Source organism: Mercurialis annua, linkage group LG3, assembly GCF_937616625.2.
Source record: "Mercurialis annua linkage group LG3, ddMerAnnu1.2, whole genome shotgun sequence".
NCBI lineage: Eukaryota > Viridiplantae > Streptophyta > Magnoliopsida > Malpighiales > Euphorbiaceae > Mercurialis > Mercurialis annua.
Genome location: NC_065572.1, coordinates 6,105,679 through 6,120,464, shown reverse-complemented (window position 1 = coordinate 6,120,464; position 14,786 = coordinate 6,105,679). Strand labels below are relative to the sequence as shown.

General features: G+C 34.1%; 2 protein-coding genes and 1 pseudogene across 6 annotated transcripts; all 3 read left to right on the top strand.

Annotated features, from left to right (window-relative positions):
- The first annotated feature begins 381 nt into the window (after nucleotides 1-381).
- On the top strand, nucleotides 382-4,402 carry LOC126671778 (dynamin-related protein 4C-like). Of its 3 annotated transcripts, none has more exons than XM_050365582.2 (4): nucleotides 382-690; nucleotides 796-919; nucleotides 1,144-1,333; nucleotides 2,232-4,402. In XM_050365582.2, coding segments are annotated over exons 3-4 (2,013 nt in total). In that variant the 5' UTR covers nucleotides 382-690; nucleotides 796-919; nucleotides 1,144-1,331; the 3' UTR covers nucleotides 4,243-4,402. The 3 variants fall into 3 exon arrangements, with proteins under 3 accessions (XP_050221539.1, XP_050221538.1, XP_050221540.1); XM_050365581.2 differs by having other exon boundaries at nucleotides 383-690; nucleotides 838-919; XM_050365583.2 differs by having other exon boundaries at nucleotides 384-690; nucleotides 838-919; nucleotides 1,144-1,293.
- A 1,206-nt stretch (nucleotides 4,403-5,608) lies between these two features.
- On the top strand, nucleotides 5,609-9,678 carry LOC126671780 (protoheme IX farnesyltransferase, mitochondrial). 3 transcript variants are annotated; one of them, XM_050365585.2, is made up of 9 exons: nucleotides 5,610-5,718; nucleotides 5,887-6,058; nucleotides 6,885-7,172; nucleotides 7,326-7,455; nucleotides 7,653-7,790; nucleotides 7,931-8,064; nucleotides 8,233-8,358; nucleotides 8,674-8,777; nucleotides 9,113-9,678. In XM_050365585.2, the coding sequence occupies exons 3-9, from the start codon at nucleotides 6,898-6,900 to the stop codon at nucleotides 9,451-9,453; spliced, it is 1,248 nt and encodes a 415-aa protein (XP_050221542.1). In that variant the 5' UTR covers nucleotides 5,610-5,718; nucleotides 5,887-6,058; nucleotides 6,885-6,897; the 3' UTR covers nucleotides 9,454-9,678. The 3 variants fall into 3 exon arrangements, with proteins under 3 accessions (XP_050221543.1, XP_050221542.1, XP_050221544.1); XM_050365586.2 differs by lacking the exon at nucleotides 5,887-6,058 and having other exon boundaries at nucleotides 5,609-5,718; XM_050365587.2 differs by lacking the exon at nucleotides 5,887-6,058 and having other exon boundaries at nucleotides 5,611-5,718; nucleotides 6,889-7,172.
- Nucleotides 9,679-11,902: 2,224 nt separating this feature from the next.
- On the top strand, nucleotides 11,903-14,373 carry LOC126671779 (dynamin-related protein 4C-like; annotated as a pseudogene).
- Nucleotides 14,374-14,786: the final 413 nt, after the last annotated feature.

Below are 14,786 nucleotides of genomic sequence, written 5' to 3'. Positions count from 1 at the left end.
AAACCTTGAACCGACGGCCACACGGTTTGGGGTTTTAAAACAGGTTTAAACTAATATGAATACGGATACAATGTCTCGGAAGCATAACATGAATCAATATATTGGTCTAGGAAACATAAGATGCATGAAATGGAACGAAATTAATTAATTAGGCCAAACACATATTTGGATCCCTGCACTATAACTTTTTTTTAGAATTAATCCCTATATTAAAAAAGTGCAAAAATCTTCCCTACACTATCAGAAACATCCATTTTAGATCCTTCTGTCAATGTCTGTTAGTGCGTGAGCTGCACATCAGTGTCTCCGAGACTGGTCGTATGTAATCGATTAGTAAATTGATAAATGGATAACACCTCAGCTGTAGTTAGAAAAAAATTAAAATAATTTTAAGGACCATTCCTTACTTTTTGGCATTCAATATCTCATGATCATCTTCCTCAACTTATGGTTTCCTTTTTGGCAAAAGAAACGTCTTCTTCGATAAATTCATCTGGTCCTCCATGCTTCTAATCACCGTTCTCTTTTCTCATTATCAGCAAAGCAATCCCCACCTTATTTTCACCGCCACCATACACGCCGTCGGCTCCTTCACGCCACCTCCTCCACGCCGTCAAATCACGTTGCCGCCGCAATTAGTTTTGATGCTGCTGCGAGCCGTTTTCATCTTACTTTGTTTCTTCCATATAGGTATTCCTTTTCTTATTGATATTTTTAAATTTTAGGGGGTTGATTTTCTTTTTTATTTTATTGAAGAAATTAGGGGTTTGATTTTCTGCATCTGCATTTCAACAGTAAACCTTTTCACGAACACTTGATTTTTAATGGAATAAACAGAGTAGAATCAAGTGGATTGGGTGTGAGATTGGACAATTCAGAATAAACTCATAAAATTCGTTCTTCCAGGACCCAACCAGAGGTACTAATTTTCTTTCTTTTTCCCTTTTTTGTTGTCTTTTTCAATTTTTCAAATTATGGGTTTTGTTGGGTTTCAAATTTTAAGAATTGGGTGTGGTTTGTTACTTGTTCTGATTATGTTTATCTTGAGCCAAAAATTACTGTTGGTAAATTGCTTAATATCAAAAGTTTCATGGTTTATTCTGATTATGGTTTGTTTATTTGTTGTCATTATGTTTATTTTAGAAAGGTGAAAAGATGGAAATTAGATTGAGGTTCTGAAGAAAGAAAGGGGGAATTAGAACACAATTCCGGTGAACCTTTTTTTTTTAAATTAAGCGGATTCAGAAGTGGGTTGTTGATCTTCAACATTGCAGTGCACCGGAAGAAACATATGTAATTTAACATTATTTAATGATTATATATAATTTGCCATGTAAGCTATTTTTTATGCCATTCTTTCGATTTTTTTAACGGAGTTCATTTTCTGTTAACTTGCCGTGTCAGAGGGACCTAAAGTAGATATTCTTGATAATGTAGGGAATTTTTTAACAATTTTTTAGTGTAAGGACCTATTCTGGAAAAAAGTTATAGTGCAGGGATCTAATTATGTGTTTGGCCATAATTAATACACTAGAAAGTTATCAATGAGCATGCATAAGATAGCACCTAAGTTGCATGGAAACGGCAAAACATATTTTTTCAAAATACAGGATATATACAAATATTAAAATTATAAAATTATGTAATATATATATTACATTTTATTTATAAAATTTATTTTCACATAAATTAACTATTATAACTATTAATAAGATAAATTATTTGAATATATGACAAATATATCATATCAATAAATTCCATAATTATAAAGTCTATGGGTAATTGATTAGATTCTTTTATTATAAGTAATCTTTTTTACAATTTTTTTAGCTCTTTATGAATTTTTCTTATATAGAAAACGAGTTGCCAACTTTAAGTATTTATAGAAACGGGCCTGAAATATTTTCGAGAGTTTCCGAAACGGAAACATTTCCGTGCAACCTAGGATAGCACTGCAGAATAAAGGAATTGACCATTTTGGAAGTTGAAAGGATCAGAAATTGAGAAGAAGCAGAAGAGATTTTTACCAATTAAGGTTATGCTTTAAAATATGTAGTTAGCCCTTCAAACTTTCTATTTAAACTTTTCAAGCAATGCTTATTAAAGAAAGAGAATCGTTTATGATTCCTGAATATATCAGACTCCTATAAATTGCTCTCTTTCTGTTTGCTTTGAAGTATCTTACATCACCATTTTTCTCTTTTTGTTATTGTGAAAATGGGTGTTACCAGGTCTTCAAAGAAAGCGAAAAAAGGCGGAGTCGAGCCTTCTTTCACCACAGATCTCAACATAAGCTCAGATGAATTGAATGGGCTGATTCGTGCACCGATTATCTCATCATTTAATGATCGTATTCGGCCTTTTCTAGATGCAGTCGACAAACTTAGGCGCCTTATGGTCATGAAAGAAGGCATACAACTGCCTACAATTGTTGTGGTAGGGGATCAATCTTCGGGCAAGTCTAGTGTCCTCGAATCACTGGCTGGAATAAGCCTTCCTCGTGGCCAGGGAATTTGCACTAGAGTGCCCCTCATAATGAGGCTGCAACATCATCATCGCCAAATACCGGAGCTTTCCCTGGAGTTCAACGGCAAATCTGTATCAACAAATGAAGGTGACGTAGCAGATGCTATAAATACTGCTACTGATGAAATTGCTGGCAGTGGTAAGGGCATATCTAACACTCCATTGACTTTGGTTGTGAAAAAATTTGGTGTACCTGATCTTACAATGGTTGATCTTCCTGGAATTACTAGAGTGCCTGTTCATGGCCAACCTGAAAACATATATGAGCAGATTGCAGATATCATCATGGAGTATATAACACCTGAAGAGAGTATCATCCTGAATGTTCTATCAGCTACGGTCGATTTCACTACTTGTGAATCCATCAGAATGTCGCAGAAAGTCGACAAGACAGGTGAAAGAACTCTTGCTGTGGTGACAAAAGCTGACAAGGCACCAGAAGGGCTCCTGGAGAAAATTACTGCAGATGATGTGAATATAGGCCTAGGTTATGTCTGTGTCAGGAATCGTATTGGTGATGAAACTTATGATGAAGCGAGAAAGGAAGAAACTGGATTGTTTGAAAGTCATCATCTTTTATCTAAGATAGACAAGTCTATGGTAGGTGTTCAAGTTTTGGCTCAAAACTTGACGCAAATTCAGGCAACTATTATCTACAGGTGCTTGCCAGGAACTATGAGAAAGGTTGATGACAAGCTGAATGCATATAAATCAGAGTTAAGCAAAATGCCTCAGACAATGTCCTCAGTTTCTGAAGCTATGGCAGCTTTAATGGGAATAATAGGGGCTGCAAAAGATTCTCTAAGGAAAATCCTCCTTAGGGGAGAATTCGATGAGTATCCAGATGATCAAAACATGCATTGCAGTGCTAGATTGGTTGAAATGCTAAACCAATACTCGATTGAACTTCATAATTACGATGAAAATGAATTTACATCAAACTTTCTAGTCGAGGAGATTCGAATTCTAGAGGAAGGTTCAGGGATTTCGCTGCCGAATTTCCTCCCTCACTCCGCCTTCCGTGAAATGCTGTGGAGAAAAGTGATGGCCATATCAAATATGCCAGTTGGGTTCGTGGAGAAAGTATGGAAGTACATTGAAGGTGTCGTTGCATCAATCCTGAAACGCCATTCGGAGAATTATCATCAGCTTCAATATTCTACAAGACGAGCATGCCAAAACATTATAGCGAAAATGAAAGAGCGGTCTATAAACTGGGTCGAGCAGATGGTTCAAATGGAGAAGCTTACAGACTACACTTGCAATTTTGAGTACTTAAAGGAATGGAACTTACTTATGGCTCATCAACAGACATTCTTGGACAGTATGCAGAGAAATGGATCTTACAAGCAAACCATTTCGGGTCTTGGCGAGGTTTCAGCTGGCGATCTCAGGAAACATCAGCCTGTTCTGAAATTGGCATACGACCTAAAAATGCGAGTGATTGCTTACTGGAAGATTGTTCTGTGGAGACTGGTTGATAATACGGCGCTGCATTTGCAATACTGTATCCAAACCCTGGTGAACAGAGAAATGGAGAAGACCATCATTGAAGAATTGATTGGGAATAACGGTGGTTCGATGGAGAGAATCCTGGAAGAATCGCCTTCTGCTGCAGGAAAACGCGAGAAACTGAAATCAAGTATCAAGGTTTTGAAGGAGTCCAAGGAGGTTTTATCAGAAATCATGGATAAGATAACTTTCTATAAGGATTAGATTTAGATTTCTTCAGCTTTTGCTTGTTTGGTTTGTTTATTTCTTGCAGTTTGGTTTGAATGAATTTATCATTGTTCTGTTTTGTTAAATTTCATAGATTTTGGTCCTTGTTCTTGAGATTTGAAATTGGAATATAGATAATTTTGGTCCTTGTTCTTGAGTTTGTTGTTCTGATTCATTGTTGTGCAAGGCTTTAGTTCTTTATCAAAAAAATGTCAACCATCAACCTAGTATTTAATTTGTTTTTGTTGTCAGCAATTTACATTACCTCAAATTTCATCTTTAGGCTGACAATTACCGTCAAAAAAAACCTTAAAACTTAAAAAATACCATGTGAATTTGTTTATTTTATCCATTTAACCATCAAATAAAATTGACCAAAATTCTTTCAACGATCATAAGTTAATTAAATAAGATTAATTATGTAATAAACAAGATAATTATAAAATGACCTTTCAATAGGAATGATCACAAAAATAAATATATACATCGTTTGATTTTCAAGCTACGATTCTTGTTTTAATTTGTTACATTATATTTTTTTTGGTATAAGATACATAAGATTTTCTAAACTGTTTCGATTAATCCTCACTCGACGAGTTAGGCTGAAATCACTTGTGAGACATAAACTCTAGCCCCTAAATTTTAAATGGCTATATACATAAATACAGTTTGTATCCGTGACTTCACTAAATTAGAAGAACGCCTTACCAACTCACATACGTCTTGGAATCTAAGATATATTACATATTAAAACGACATAACTATCAATTTTCTCCACGTGTGTATTATTCACTACTAAAAAAATAGTTAATTAATGACGGAACGGGAAAGAAAATAATTCGTCTCAAATTGTGAAGAATTCGTAATAAATTTACAATGAATTTTAATTTTTATTATGGAATTTGCAACGGGCAAAATAATCCGTCCCATAAAATTTTGAACAAATTTTTATGACGAAATTATTTTCCAATTTAAAATATACCATTTTTTTGGCCAAATGTCGTAAAAAGGCCAAACTTTTCATAAAAATTTCTCAAAAATCCTGACCTTTCAATTTTGTCAATTTTGGCCAAAAACAAATTATTTGGTTTCAGTTGTGGCCAACTCTTAATTTGATTTCAATTTGCCTATGTGGCATCTATGTGACGCCTATATGACATGCCAAATATTGAAAGGTCGAAACTTTTGTGAAACCAAATAATCCATTTTTGGCCAAAATTGACAAAATTGAAAGGTCAGAACTTTTGTGAAACCAAATAATCATTTTTGGCCAAAATCGACAAAATTAAAAGGTCAGGAATTTTGTGAAATTTTTATAAAAGGTTTGGTTTTTTTACAACATTTGGCCTTTTTTTTTTGGACCCATTACAAATATTATTTCTTTTCTATTTCTAAAGGGTTGATATTTTCTCTTATTTTCTCCATAAAAGTTTGGATCTTCGCCACAGTGTATCATTGTCGGTTTTCGAATCGGTAAGTAATTTTAAATTTTCTAAATTGTATTTTGCAAGATTATAATTATATTTTTTTTAATTACTCAGCAGAAGATGAACAAATTAGGGTTTGCAGTTCAAGTGACAATTAATTATGTATCAGTGTCAATTTTCATGCCCCAATTTAGTCTTATTTATTGTGCTGCAGTTGGTAAAGTAAATTCTGAGAAGATTGGATTCATCTTCTTAGGCTCTTGATGCTTTAATTGATACCAAAAAGGGCCGCGAGCGGATTTGAGCTGACTACTTCAACCCGCTTATGTTTCGGCTTTTCAAATCAAAGTTTTATTGATAAATAACCTATCATTTGTTACTTATTGGTATTGTTTCCAATTTAGTTTATCTACTAGAGCTGCTGTTACTCGTGTGACTTTCGGATTTGAGGAAATTGCCATGATTTATATATTTGATACTTACATACATATATGAAAGTATCAGTTGGAAAATGATATTGCTTGATACTTTTAAGTTGTGTGGTTTTCAGTTTGTGAAGTTGTGAAATTGGTATCTAATTTGTTTGATTGTTTCTTTATGTGCTCAGTTACTTATTATCTATCTATTGGCTTCATTTGGCTCAGAGTATATGTGCATAACTAATAAAAACTATATTGGTTTTTTCCCCTACTGGTAGAATTATCTAAATACCCATCTCGTTTGGTTTAGATGACGAATGATGCAATCTGGCTAGTATACTAATGCATAAAGATATTGTGAATTTGAGGCTGGCTTATAGTGATATCAAACCATGGAATCATGTTTTGACATTGCTTGATACTTTCTATTTGTTATTTTGAATCATCAGCTCATTTTCAATGTTTCAACTGTTGCCACTTGCCACAGTGGTCAAACAGGTGATTTGTTCTCATTAACATGACTTGAATTTTGAAAGAAGTATATGGGTAAAGCGTATTTTAGTTATATCAGAGAAAGATAAGGAGTTCTTTCGGTAGCAGAACTTTTTTCATATTTGCTGTAATTTGAATTGCGCAATAAATTATAAGTTAATTTTTGAGGTACAAGTATAAGGGGATTGATTATTGGCATTTATGTGCTAGCTATTATGTATAAATTAAATTTGTATTGCTTATGTTTTAGTAGTTTTAGTCTCTTAATATCTTTTTAACGGGTGGGCCAATTCATCCATAGGCAGTGAGAGGCAATGTGGAGGAGGGACTCAGTGAGTTTGTCGTTAAAGCTATTAGCAAACTCGAATCATCACCATCCTCTACATTATCTTCGTAGCTGTGGATCACTCCCTGTGTTTGCTGTATCTTCTCGGTGCTCATCAGCATCAGCATCAACATCGCCTGCTGCTGCTGATGGAATTGATGCTTTCTCCTCCACAGCTGGTGGTCTCTCACCTTTAAATTCTGCCATCAGCTTGGCTCGACGCTACACATCCTGTTATTGGGAGCTTTCGAAAGCTCGTCTCAGGTCTTCTTTTCTCACTCTGCCACTTGATTCATTCCCCTTCTTTTATTTGTTTTTTCTTTCTTTCCTTGATATATTTATGTATATGATAAGTGAGCAACTGTATGAATTCATCACTTTTAAGCATTTCCTTTCTATAACTTTATTGGTTTCCAGCATGTTAGTGGTTGCAACTTCTGGAACTGGATATGTTCTTGGGAGTGGCAGTGCTGTAGATCTCGCCGGACTTTGTTGGACCTGTGCTGGTACTATGATGGTTGCTGCATCTGCTAACTCCTTAAATCAGGTATTTTTAGCTCCTGCCCAATATACACTGTTTACTCATTTCCAATCAACAGTGCATTGCCTCTCCCTTTTATAAATTTTTATATCGTGTACTGGCTATTTGCTACGTTGATCTTTTATAGGCAACTAGTTTAAAAGATTTTTTTTTTTTCACAGTTTTTTTTTAATCTGACTTGAGGACTTCTTTTCACAAATTAGGTGTTTGAGATTCAGAATGACTCAAAAATGAAAAGGACTAGGCTAAGACCACTGCCTACAGGCCGTCTCACATTACGTCATGCTGTGACCTGGGCATCATCTGTTGGCCTAGCTGGCACTGTTTTACTGGCAAGCAAGGTGAAAATCTTATTTGGCTCTCTTAACTTTTTTTCTTATGCAAATGACCTCAATTATGCAACTTTTTCTTACTAAATAGTGTTTAATTTAGTTGGAGCTGAGTAACTTATGATGCAGCTTTTCTGACAAGGCTGTTGTAGGCTAATATGCTGGCAGCCGGGCTTGCAGCATCCAATCTTATTCTGTATGCATTTGTCTATACACCATTGAAGCAGATTCACCCAGTCAACACATGGGTTGGGGCTGTTGTTGGTGCTATTCCACCACTTTTAGGGTAATTTGTTCTCTAATTTCGTTTGTCTTTGATTGTAAATGTTTCTCATACAACTTCTTTGCTAAAAAGGTTGGCTTTCGCCCAATCCTGGTTGGTTGTTTGTTGGTAATATATGCACATAAGTAACCCTGCATGCACACTCATGCCTTCCCTTTTTGAGTTTCTCAGGTGGGCTGCTGCTTCTGGCCAGGTTTCACTTAACGCAGCGATTCTTCCCGCTGCACTCTATTTTTGGCAAATACCCCACTTCATGGCCCTTGCATACATGTGTCGCAATGATTATGCCGCTGGAGGGTATGTGTTTATGGTATCAGTTAAAATTAACTTGTCCATTCATTGATATTTTCATTTGTTTGATGCAATAGCTACTTTGAACTCGTCTATAATCAGCCTGCTTCGTTGTACTGGAGCAATATTTTTCATTTTGGAAGAGCAAAATTGTTATTTAAACTAATAAGTTGTTGATAGTGTTCAAATGATAGTTAACATGTATTAATTAGAAAAAAATAGTGCATCATGTGTGTAATTGAACATTGGTGGAACCTTTAATACCTTGTACTTGGCGTTTTTCTCATTTCCATTGCATTGTTTCATTTATGGTGTCTTCAGGTATAAGATGCTCTCTCTTACTGATGCTTCTGGTCAGAGAACTGCGTTGGTGGCTCTTAGGAACTGCCTATATCTGGTTCCATTGGGTTTTTTGGCATATGATTGTAAGTTCCTGTCTATTCAAAAGTTATATATCACCTTTTCTTCGTCCCATTTTTCATGGATTTAGAAGACAAATAATCTCAGTACCCTGAAGGCAAAAAGATCTAACTTTGCCGTAAAGTTTATACCAATGTTCACTTTTGGCTCTCATGATTGTTTTTACATATATTGACTCTTCAATAATCAAGATCAGGTTATTCATTGAACTGTAGTCCACTTACCATGGTAAAATTATGAATGAACCTAGTTCTTGAGGACGGACTAAAACCGTAATGTGAATGATATTTTCATGTAAGACCCGTGTGAATGCCTTGATTTAACTGTATGCTATGTGCAGGGGGTGTTACTTCTGGCTGGTTTTGTCTTGAATCGTCACTCCTGACTCTTGCAATAAGTGCTTCAGCATATTCATTCTACCGAGATCCAACAATGCAAAAGGCTAAGAGGATGTTTCATGCTAGTCTTCTGTATCTTCCTGTATTTATGACTGGGCTCATAATTCACCGTCGCCATGATAACGAACAAGATCTTGCAGAGGAGACTGAGCTCTCGTCTTCCTTGGAAGCTGTAGATGACCAAAAGACAAAGGCAAGGCTTAAAAGTGCTCGTCCACCTGTAGCATATGCTTCTGTTGCTCCATTTCCTTTTCTCCCTGCACCTTTATATGCTGGTTCATAGAATTTTGCTGTTGTATCACTTCAATTCAATAAGGTAGGCCACTGACTGTCGAGTGATGGCCTTCTCTACCCAGTTTCATAAGGGAACTTTTTTTGTTCTTGTTTCTTGATTATGGGGATAGCTTGTTTGATCAGAATTATTTTTGTTCTTGTAAATTGGGTGCACCAGCAAAATATTGCAAGTTGGTTCAATATGTTATATATAAACAAAAGTTAAAGGATTCAATCTTCTCTTTTAGCTTTATTTCACTTTCAAATCTCCTACTATTTGTACTATTATTAGTTTCCTCGGGTAATTATTGTTTTTTTTTTTTTCATTTTGGTGATTAAAATATATTTTTTTCATTTTATTACCAAATTTTCATTTTTTTTTTCAATGGAAAGTTTTCAGACCAAAATTGCTCAGGTGACAATAGAATGACCAAAAAAGTTATCATGTATGTCTGATTTGGTTTAAAAACTTTTATACTAAATGAAATTATGCATATTTGACAAATTTTTAAGATGAAAGTAACAACCGGTAGTTGAACACTAGCTATATTTTTGATGTTTTTTTTGGTGTTTCTAGTGTTTTTTTTCAATCCAACATCTTTATAGATAAAAATTAAAGGAAAGTAAAAAAACTTTAAGTGATTAAGTATAAAGTCTAAGAGCATCCCCAATGGACTCTCTAAAATTGTCAAACTCTTTAAATTAAAGAGTTTGACAATAAATTAGGAGTCCAATGGACTCTCTAAAATTGTCAAACTCTTTAAATTAAAGAGTTTGACAATAAATTAGGAGTCCAATGGACTCTCTATTCTTTATATTTAGAGTAGAGAGTGAAAATGGCTCTCCACATGTAGAGAGCCATTTTCACTCTTTACTTTATTTTTCAAATAGTAAAATTTTAAATTTTATAAAATAAGGAGGTTATTTTTATTTTTAAATATTATATTTTTACTTTTAATAAAAAAACTGAATAAATAAATGAATAAAAAATTAAATAAAAAATTATTTTATTAATATTTTTTATGAAAACAAAATAAAATAAAATTTAAAATTAGAGAGGCAATTAATCTAAGATTATTATTATTTAATACTTTTATTTTATTATTAATTATTAAAATTATATACAATAAAAAATTGATAATAAAGAGTCTATTGGAGTAAAATTTTAAATGTCACTCTTTATCTTTAAGATGCTCTTTATTTTATAAAAAATGCTCTTTATTTTAAAGAATGCCATTGGGGATGCTCTAATATTAATAGTTTATAGTATTTTTATATCTAGATTTGAAAAAGGGAAATGTGTATTTTCCTAAAAATAAAAATACTCGGTAATTTATGAATAAATTACTCTAAAACCTCCATATATATATCGTAGATCACATTTTGATATATCTTGTTTGAAAATCGAATTATCCTCCACTTTTATTTCTAGCAATAGTTTAGTCCTTCCGCCATTTTTGGTGTCAATCAATAGAGTCAAAGAACTAAACTAAAAAAATTAAATTTTAATTTAATCCTTAAATCTATCTGTTTACTAATGTCTAAATAAAAATTATATAATTATGAGATTTAATGAGTTAACAATTTTAATTTAGCTTTTTTTTATTACGTGTTTAATTTTTTTGGAAAAATAATTAATCTAGTTTTAAAAAAATTTAAGTTCTAAAACGAAATGAAGTGAGAAAATAAAGAAAAAAATAAAAGAAATAAAAACTAATAAATTGAATTTTCTAGCTATTGGATTTTATAAATTTATAATTTTTATTCATATTTGTGTCAAAAATAAATTTAAGAAGTAAGTTGAAATTTAAGTTTTTTTAGTTAATTACTTTTGACTCAGTTGACTAACAACAAAAATGAGCGGAATGAATAAACTGTTGACGGAAATAGGGTTGAACAATAATCGAAGCAAACCATTAATCCGATTCAAACCGGACCAAAATTTATTTTGGTTTGATTAAAACTGTTAAAATAAATTGGTTTGGTTTAAAATTATAAAAAAAATGATTTTTGGTTTTGGTTTGATTTTTACTATTGGTTAACCGAACTAACTGAAAAACGAACTTTAAAATAATAATATCAGTATATACATATATGAAAATAATAATATATAAATTAATATACATGTATAAATATTTATTAATCTATATTAATTTAATTTTTATGTATAATTTTTATCTTGATCTGTATTCACAGAATCGTACCAAACCAAACTGAAACCGATTAACATTTGGTTAACCAAACCAAAATTTATATAAATATTTAGTGCGGTTTGATTTTTATTTTCTCCTCTAAAATACGGTTTGGTTTTAGACTTTAATAACCGAACCGAACCATAATAATTTGCTCATTATTTATTAATTTTCATATTTTTATTCAATGCGACCGATTATAAATTGAAAGAGTATTTTCCAAAAGAACACTTTATGCCATAGTCCTCTCATCTCTCTGAGATGACATGAATTCTGAAGCATAGGTTGCGTTGCTATCAATGAGCTTGTAGAAGTAGTCAAAGAAATCGTAGACATTTGACCATACAGAGCACTTGAGAGCACTGCAACTGCATAATTACTTGTCATTTCCAAGTTCAAAGAATCAGTGACGAACCCTAACACTAGTTACTTCAGCTACAAGTAAGTTGACTGTACTACCCAATCATCTTCTTCAAGAGCAGATCAAGAAACGTTAATGTTTTCGCTTTATAAACCTCCTATATACTATTTTCCTTTGTTCCCATTAATTATTTAAACATCTCAAAATATTCAATTTCTTATTCTGTTTCTTTAAAAAAATGGGTGGAGAGGGAACCTTAAACAACCATCAAAACACAAAAAGCACTGGTGATTCTTCAAGCAATGAAAAGCTAATCAATGAAGTTAGATCACTTGCATTGGTTGATACAGAAGAAGCAGCAAAAATGGTGATGCATGTACCCATTGTATCCTCATACAATGATCGTATCCGTCCTCTGCTTGATGCTGTTGACAAGCTTCGTCGTCTGATGGTGATGAAAGAAGGCATACAATTACCTACCATTGTTGTCGTCGGCGACCAGTCTTCCGGAAAATCAAGTGTTCTTGAATCACTGGCCGGGATTAGCCTTCCCCGCGGTCAGGGGATTTGTACTCGAGTCCCTCTTGTAATGAGGCTGCAGCATCATCCAGCGCCTGAACCGGATCTTTCATTGGAGTTTAATGGAAAAATAGTATCCACAGATGAAGCTAATGTAGCAGAGGCGATAAATCTTGCTACTGATGAGATTGCAGGCTATGGAAAAGGTATTTCAAAAACTCCTTTGACTTTGGTGGTGAAGAAATTTGGTGTTCCTGACCTGACTATGGTGGATCTCCCCGGAATTACTAGGGTTCCGGTTCACGGCCAGCCGGAGAATATATACGAGCAGATTGCTGATATTATCATGGAGTACATTAAACCTGAAGAGAGTATTATTCTTAATGTTTTATCTGCTACTGTTGATTTTACAACTTGTGAGTCCATCAGAATGTCTCAGAAAGTGGACAAGACCGGAGAGAGGACGCTGGCGGTGGTGACGAATCTTATGAGGAAGCAAGACTTGAAGAAGCTGCTTTGTTTGGGAATCATCTTCTTCTCTCCAAGATCGATAAATCCATGGTGGGTATTCCAGTTTTGGCTCAAAAGCTGACACAGATTCAAGCAATTATCATCTCAAAATGCTTGCCAGAAATTGTCCGATCAGATTAATGAGAAACTGAATACAAATGTGTTGGAACTCAACAAATTGCCCAAGGCAATTTCATCACCAGCTGAAGCTATGACAACGCTGATGGGAATAATGGGAGCTGTGAAAGAATCTTTAAGGAAAATCCTGATAAGGGGAGAATTCGATGAATACCCGGATGATCGAAATATGCATTGCACTGCTAGATTGGTTGGAATGCTTGATCAGTACTCTAATAATCTTCATACATGCTCTGTAAGTGACCCTGCTAATAATTTTCTGATGGAAGAGATTCAGGATTTGGAGGAATCTGTAGGGATTGAACTGCCGAATTTCCTCCCTCGTTCCGTTTTTAGAACAATCCTGAGGAGAAAAGTTGCAGGAATATCAAAAATCCCTGTTGAGTTTGTTGAGAAAGTCTGGCAGTACATTGAAGGCGTGCTCCTTTCCATTCTGGTGCATCAGTCTGAGAATTTTCCTCAGCTCGGTTCGGCTACTAGACGGGCAGGTCATAACATTGTATCGAAGATGAAAGAGCAATCTATTAATTGGGTTATGGAGATTATCGAAATGGAGAAGCTGACTGATTACACTTGTAACCCTGAATATTCCAAGCTCTGGAACACCCATATGGCGAAACAGCAAAAGTTCATCAATGATATGAATCAGTCTGGAGCTGCAAAAGTTAACATCGAAGGGTTCGGTGAGGTTTCAGTTGGTGATTTAAGAAAGCATCAGAAAATTCTGAATCAAGCTTTTGATTTGAAGATGAGAATGGTTGCTTACTGGAAAGTTGTGTTGTGGAGAATGGTTGATTCAATGGCGTTGCATTTGCAAACAAGTATTCAGAATCTTGTTTGTAAGGAAATGGAAACTGAAATCTTCAATGAATTGATGGGTACTAATGGTGGTGCTGTGGAGAAAATGCTCGAAGAATCGCCTACCGTTGCCGGTAAGATTCAGAAGCTTAAGGATAGCATCAAGGTGCTGAAGGAGTCTAAAGAGGTTTTGTCAGAAATCATGGACAAAAGTTTCTATATTGATTAGGGTTTTGTCTTGCCTGGGGAAATGTTGCTGGTACTTTATTTTGCTTGTGTTATTTATGTAACCTTGAAGATGATAGTCTTTCATGCTTTTATGTTCTTAGGGTTTGGTCTTTGCAGTTGTTATTATCTGCACTGTCTATTGAACTTCAAAACTTATTAGTTAATCTAAATGCTCAGTTGTTTATGGGTTTATCTTTACTAGTAAATTGTTAGTTTTGAAATTGTTTGCAAATTTCCGAATGGAAACGCTTATAAAACTCCATTTTCCTAAGAGAAATGCTTTTGAATCTCTGTTTTCCAAACAGAAACGCTTCTGAAACTTCATTTTCCGTAAACAGATGCTTTGAAAACTCCGTTTTCCAAACAGAAACGCTTCTGAAGCTTCATTCTCCATGCGAAAGCGCTTTGAAACTCAGTTTTGCAAACAGAATCCCTTCTGAATCTTCATTTTCCACAGAGTTCAAACAATTGCCAAGAAAATCTAATTAAACCTGTAAATTGCTTCATATAATACAAGCCAAGCAACAAACAATTGAACTGTAGATTTATTTATGGTTTACAAGGCATTTTCTACAGTAATAGCTTCAATATCTAACT

What these genes read in the sequence shown, in the direction of transcription:
- LOC126671780 (XM_050365586.2), top strand. Translation starts at nt 6,898, where the DNA reads ATGTGGAGGAGGGACTCAGTGAGTTTGTCGTTAAAGCTATTAGCAAAC. An exon ending in CTTTCGAAAGCTCGTCTCAG is followed by an intron (nt 7,173 to 7,325) that starts GTCTTCTTTTCT and finishes ATTGGTTTCCAG; the next exon opens with CATGTTAGTGGTTGCAACTT. An exon ending in AATGATTATGCCGCTGGAGG is followed by an intron (nt 8,359 to 8,673) that starts GTATGTGTTTAT and finishes TGGTGTCTTCAG; the next exon opens with GTATAAGATGCTCTCTCTTA.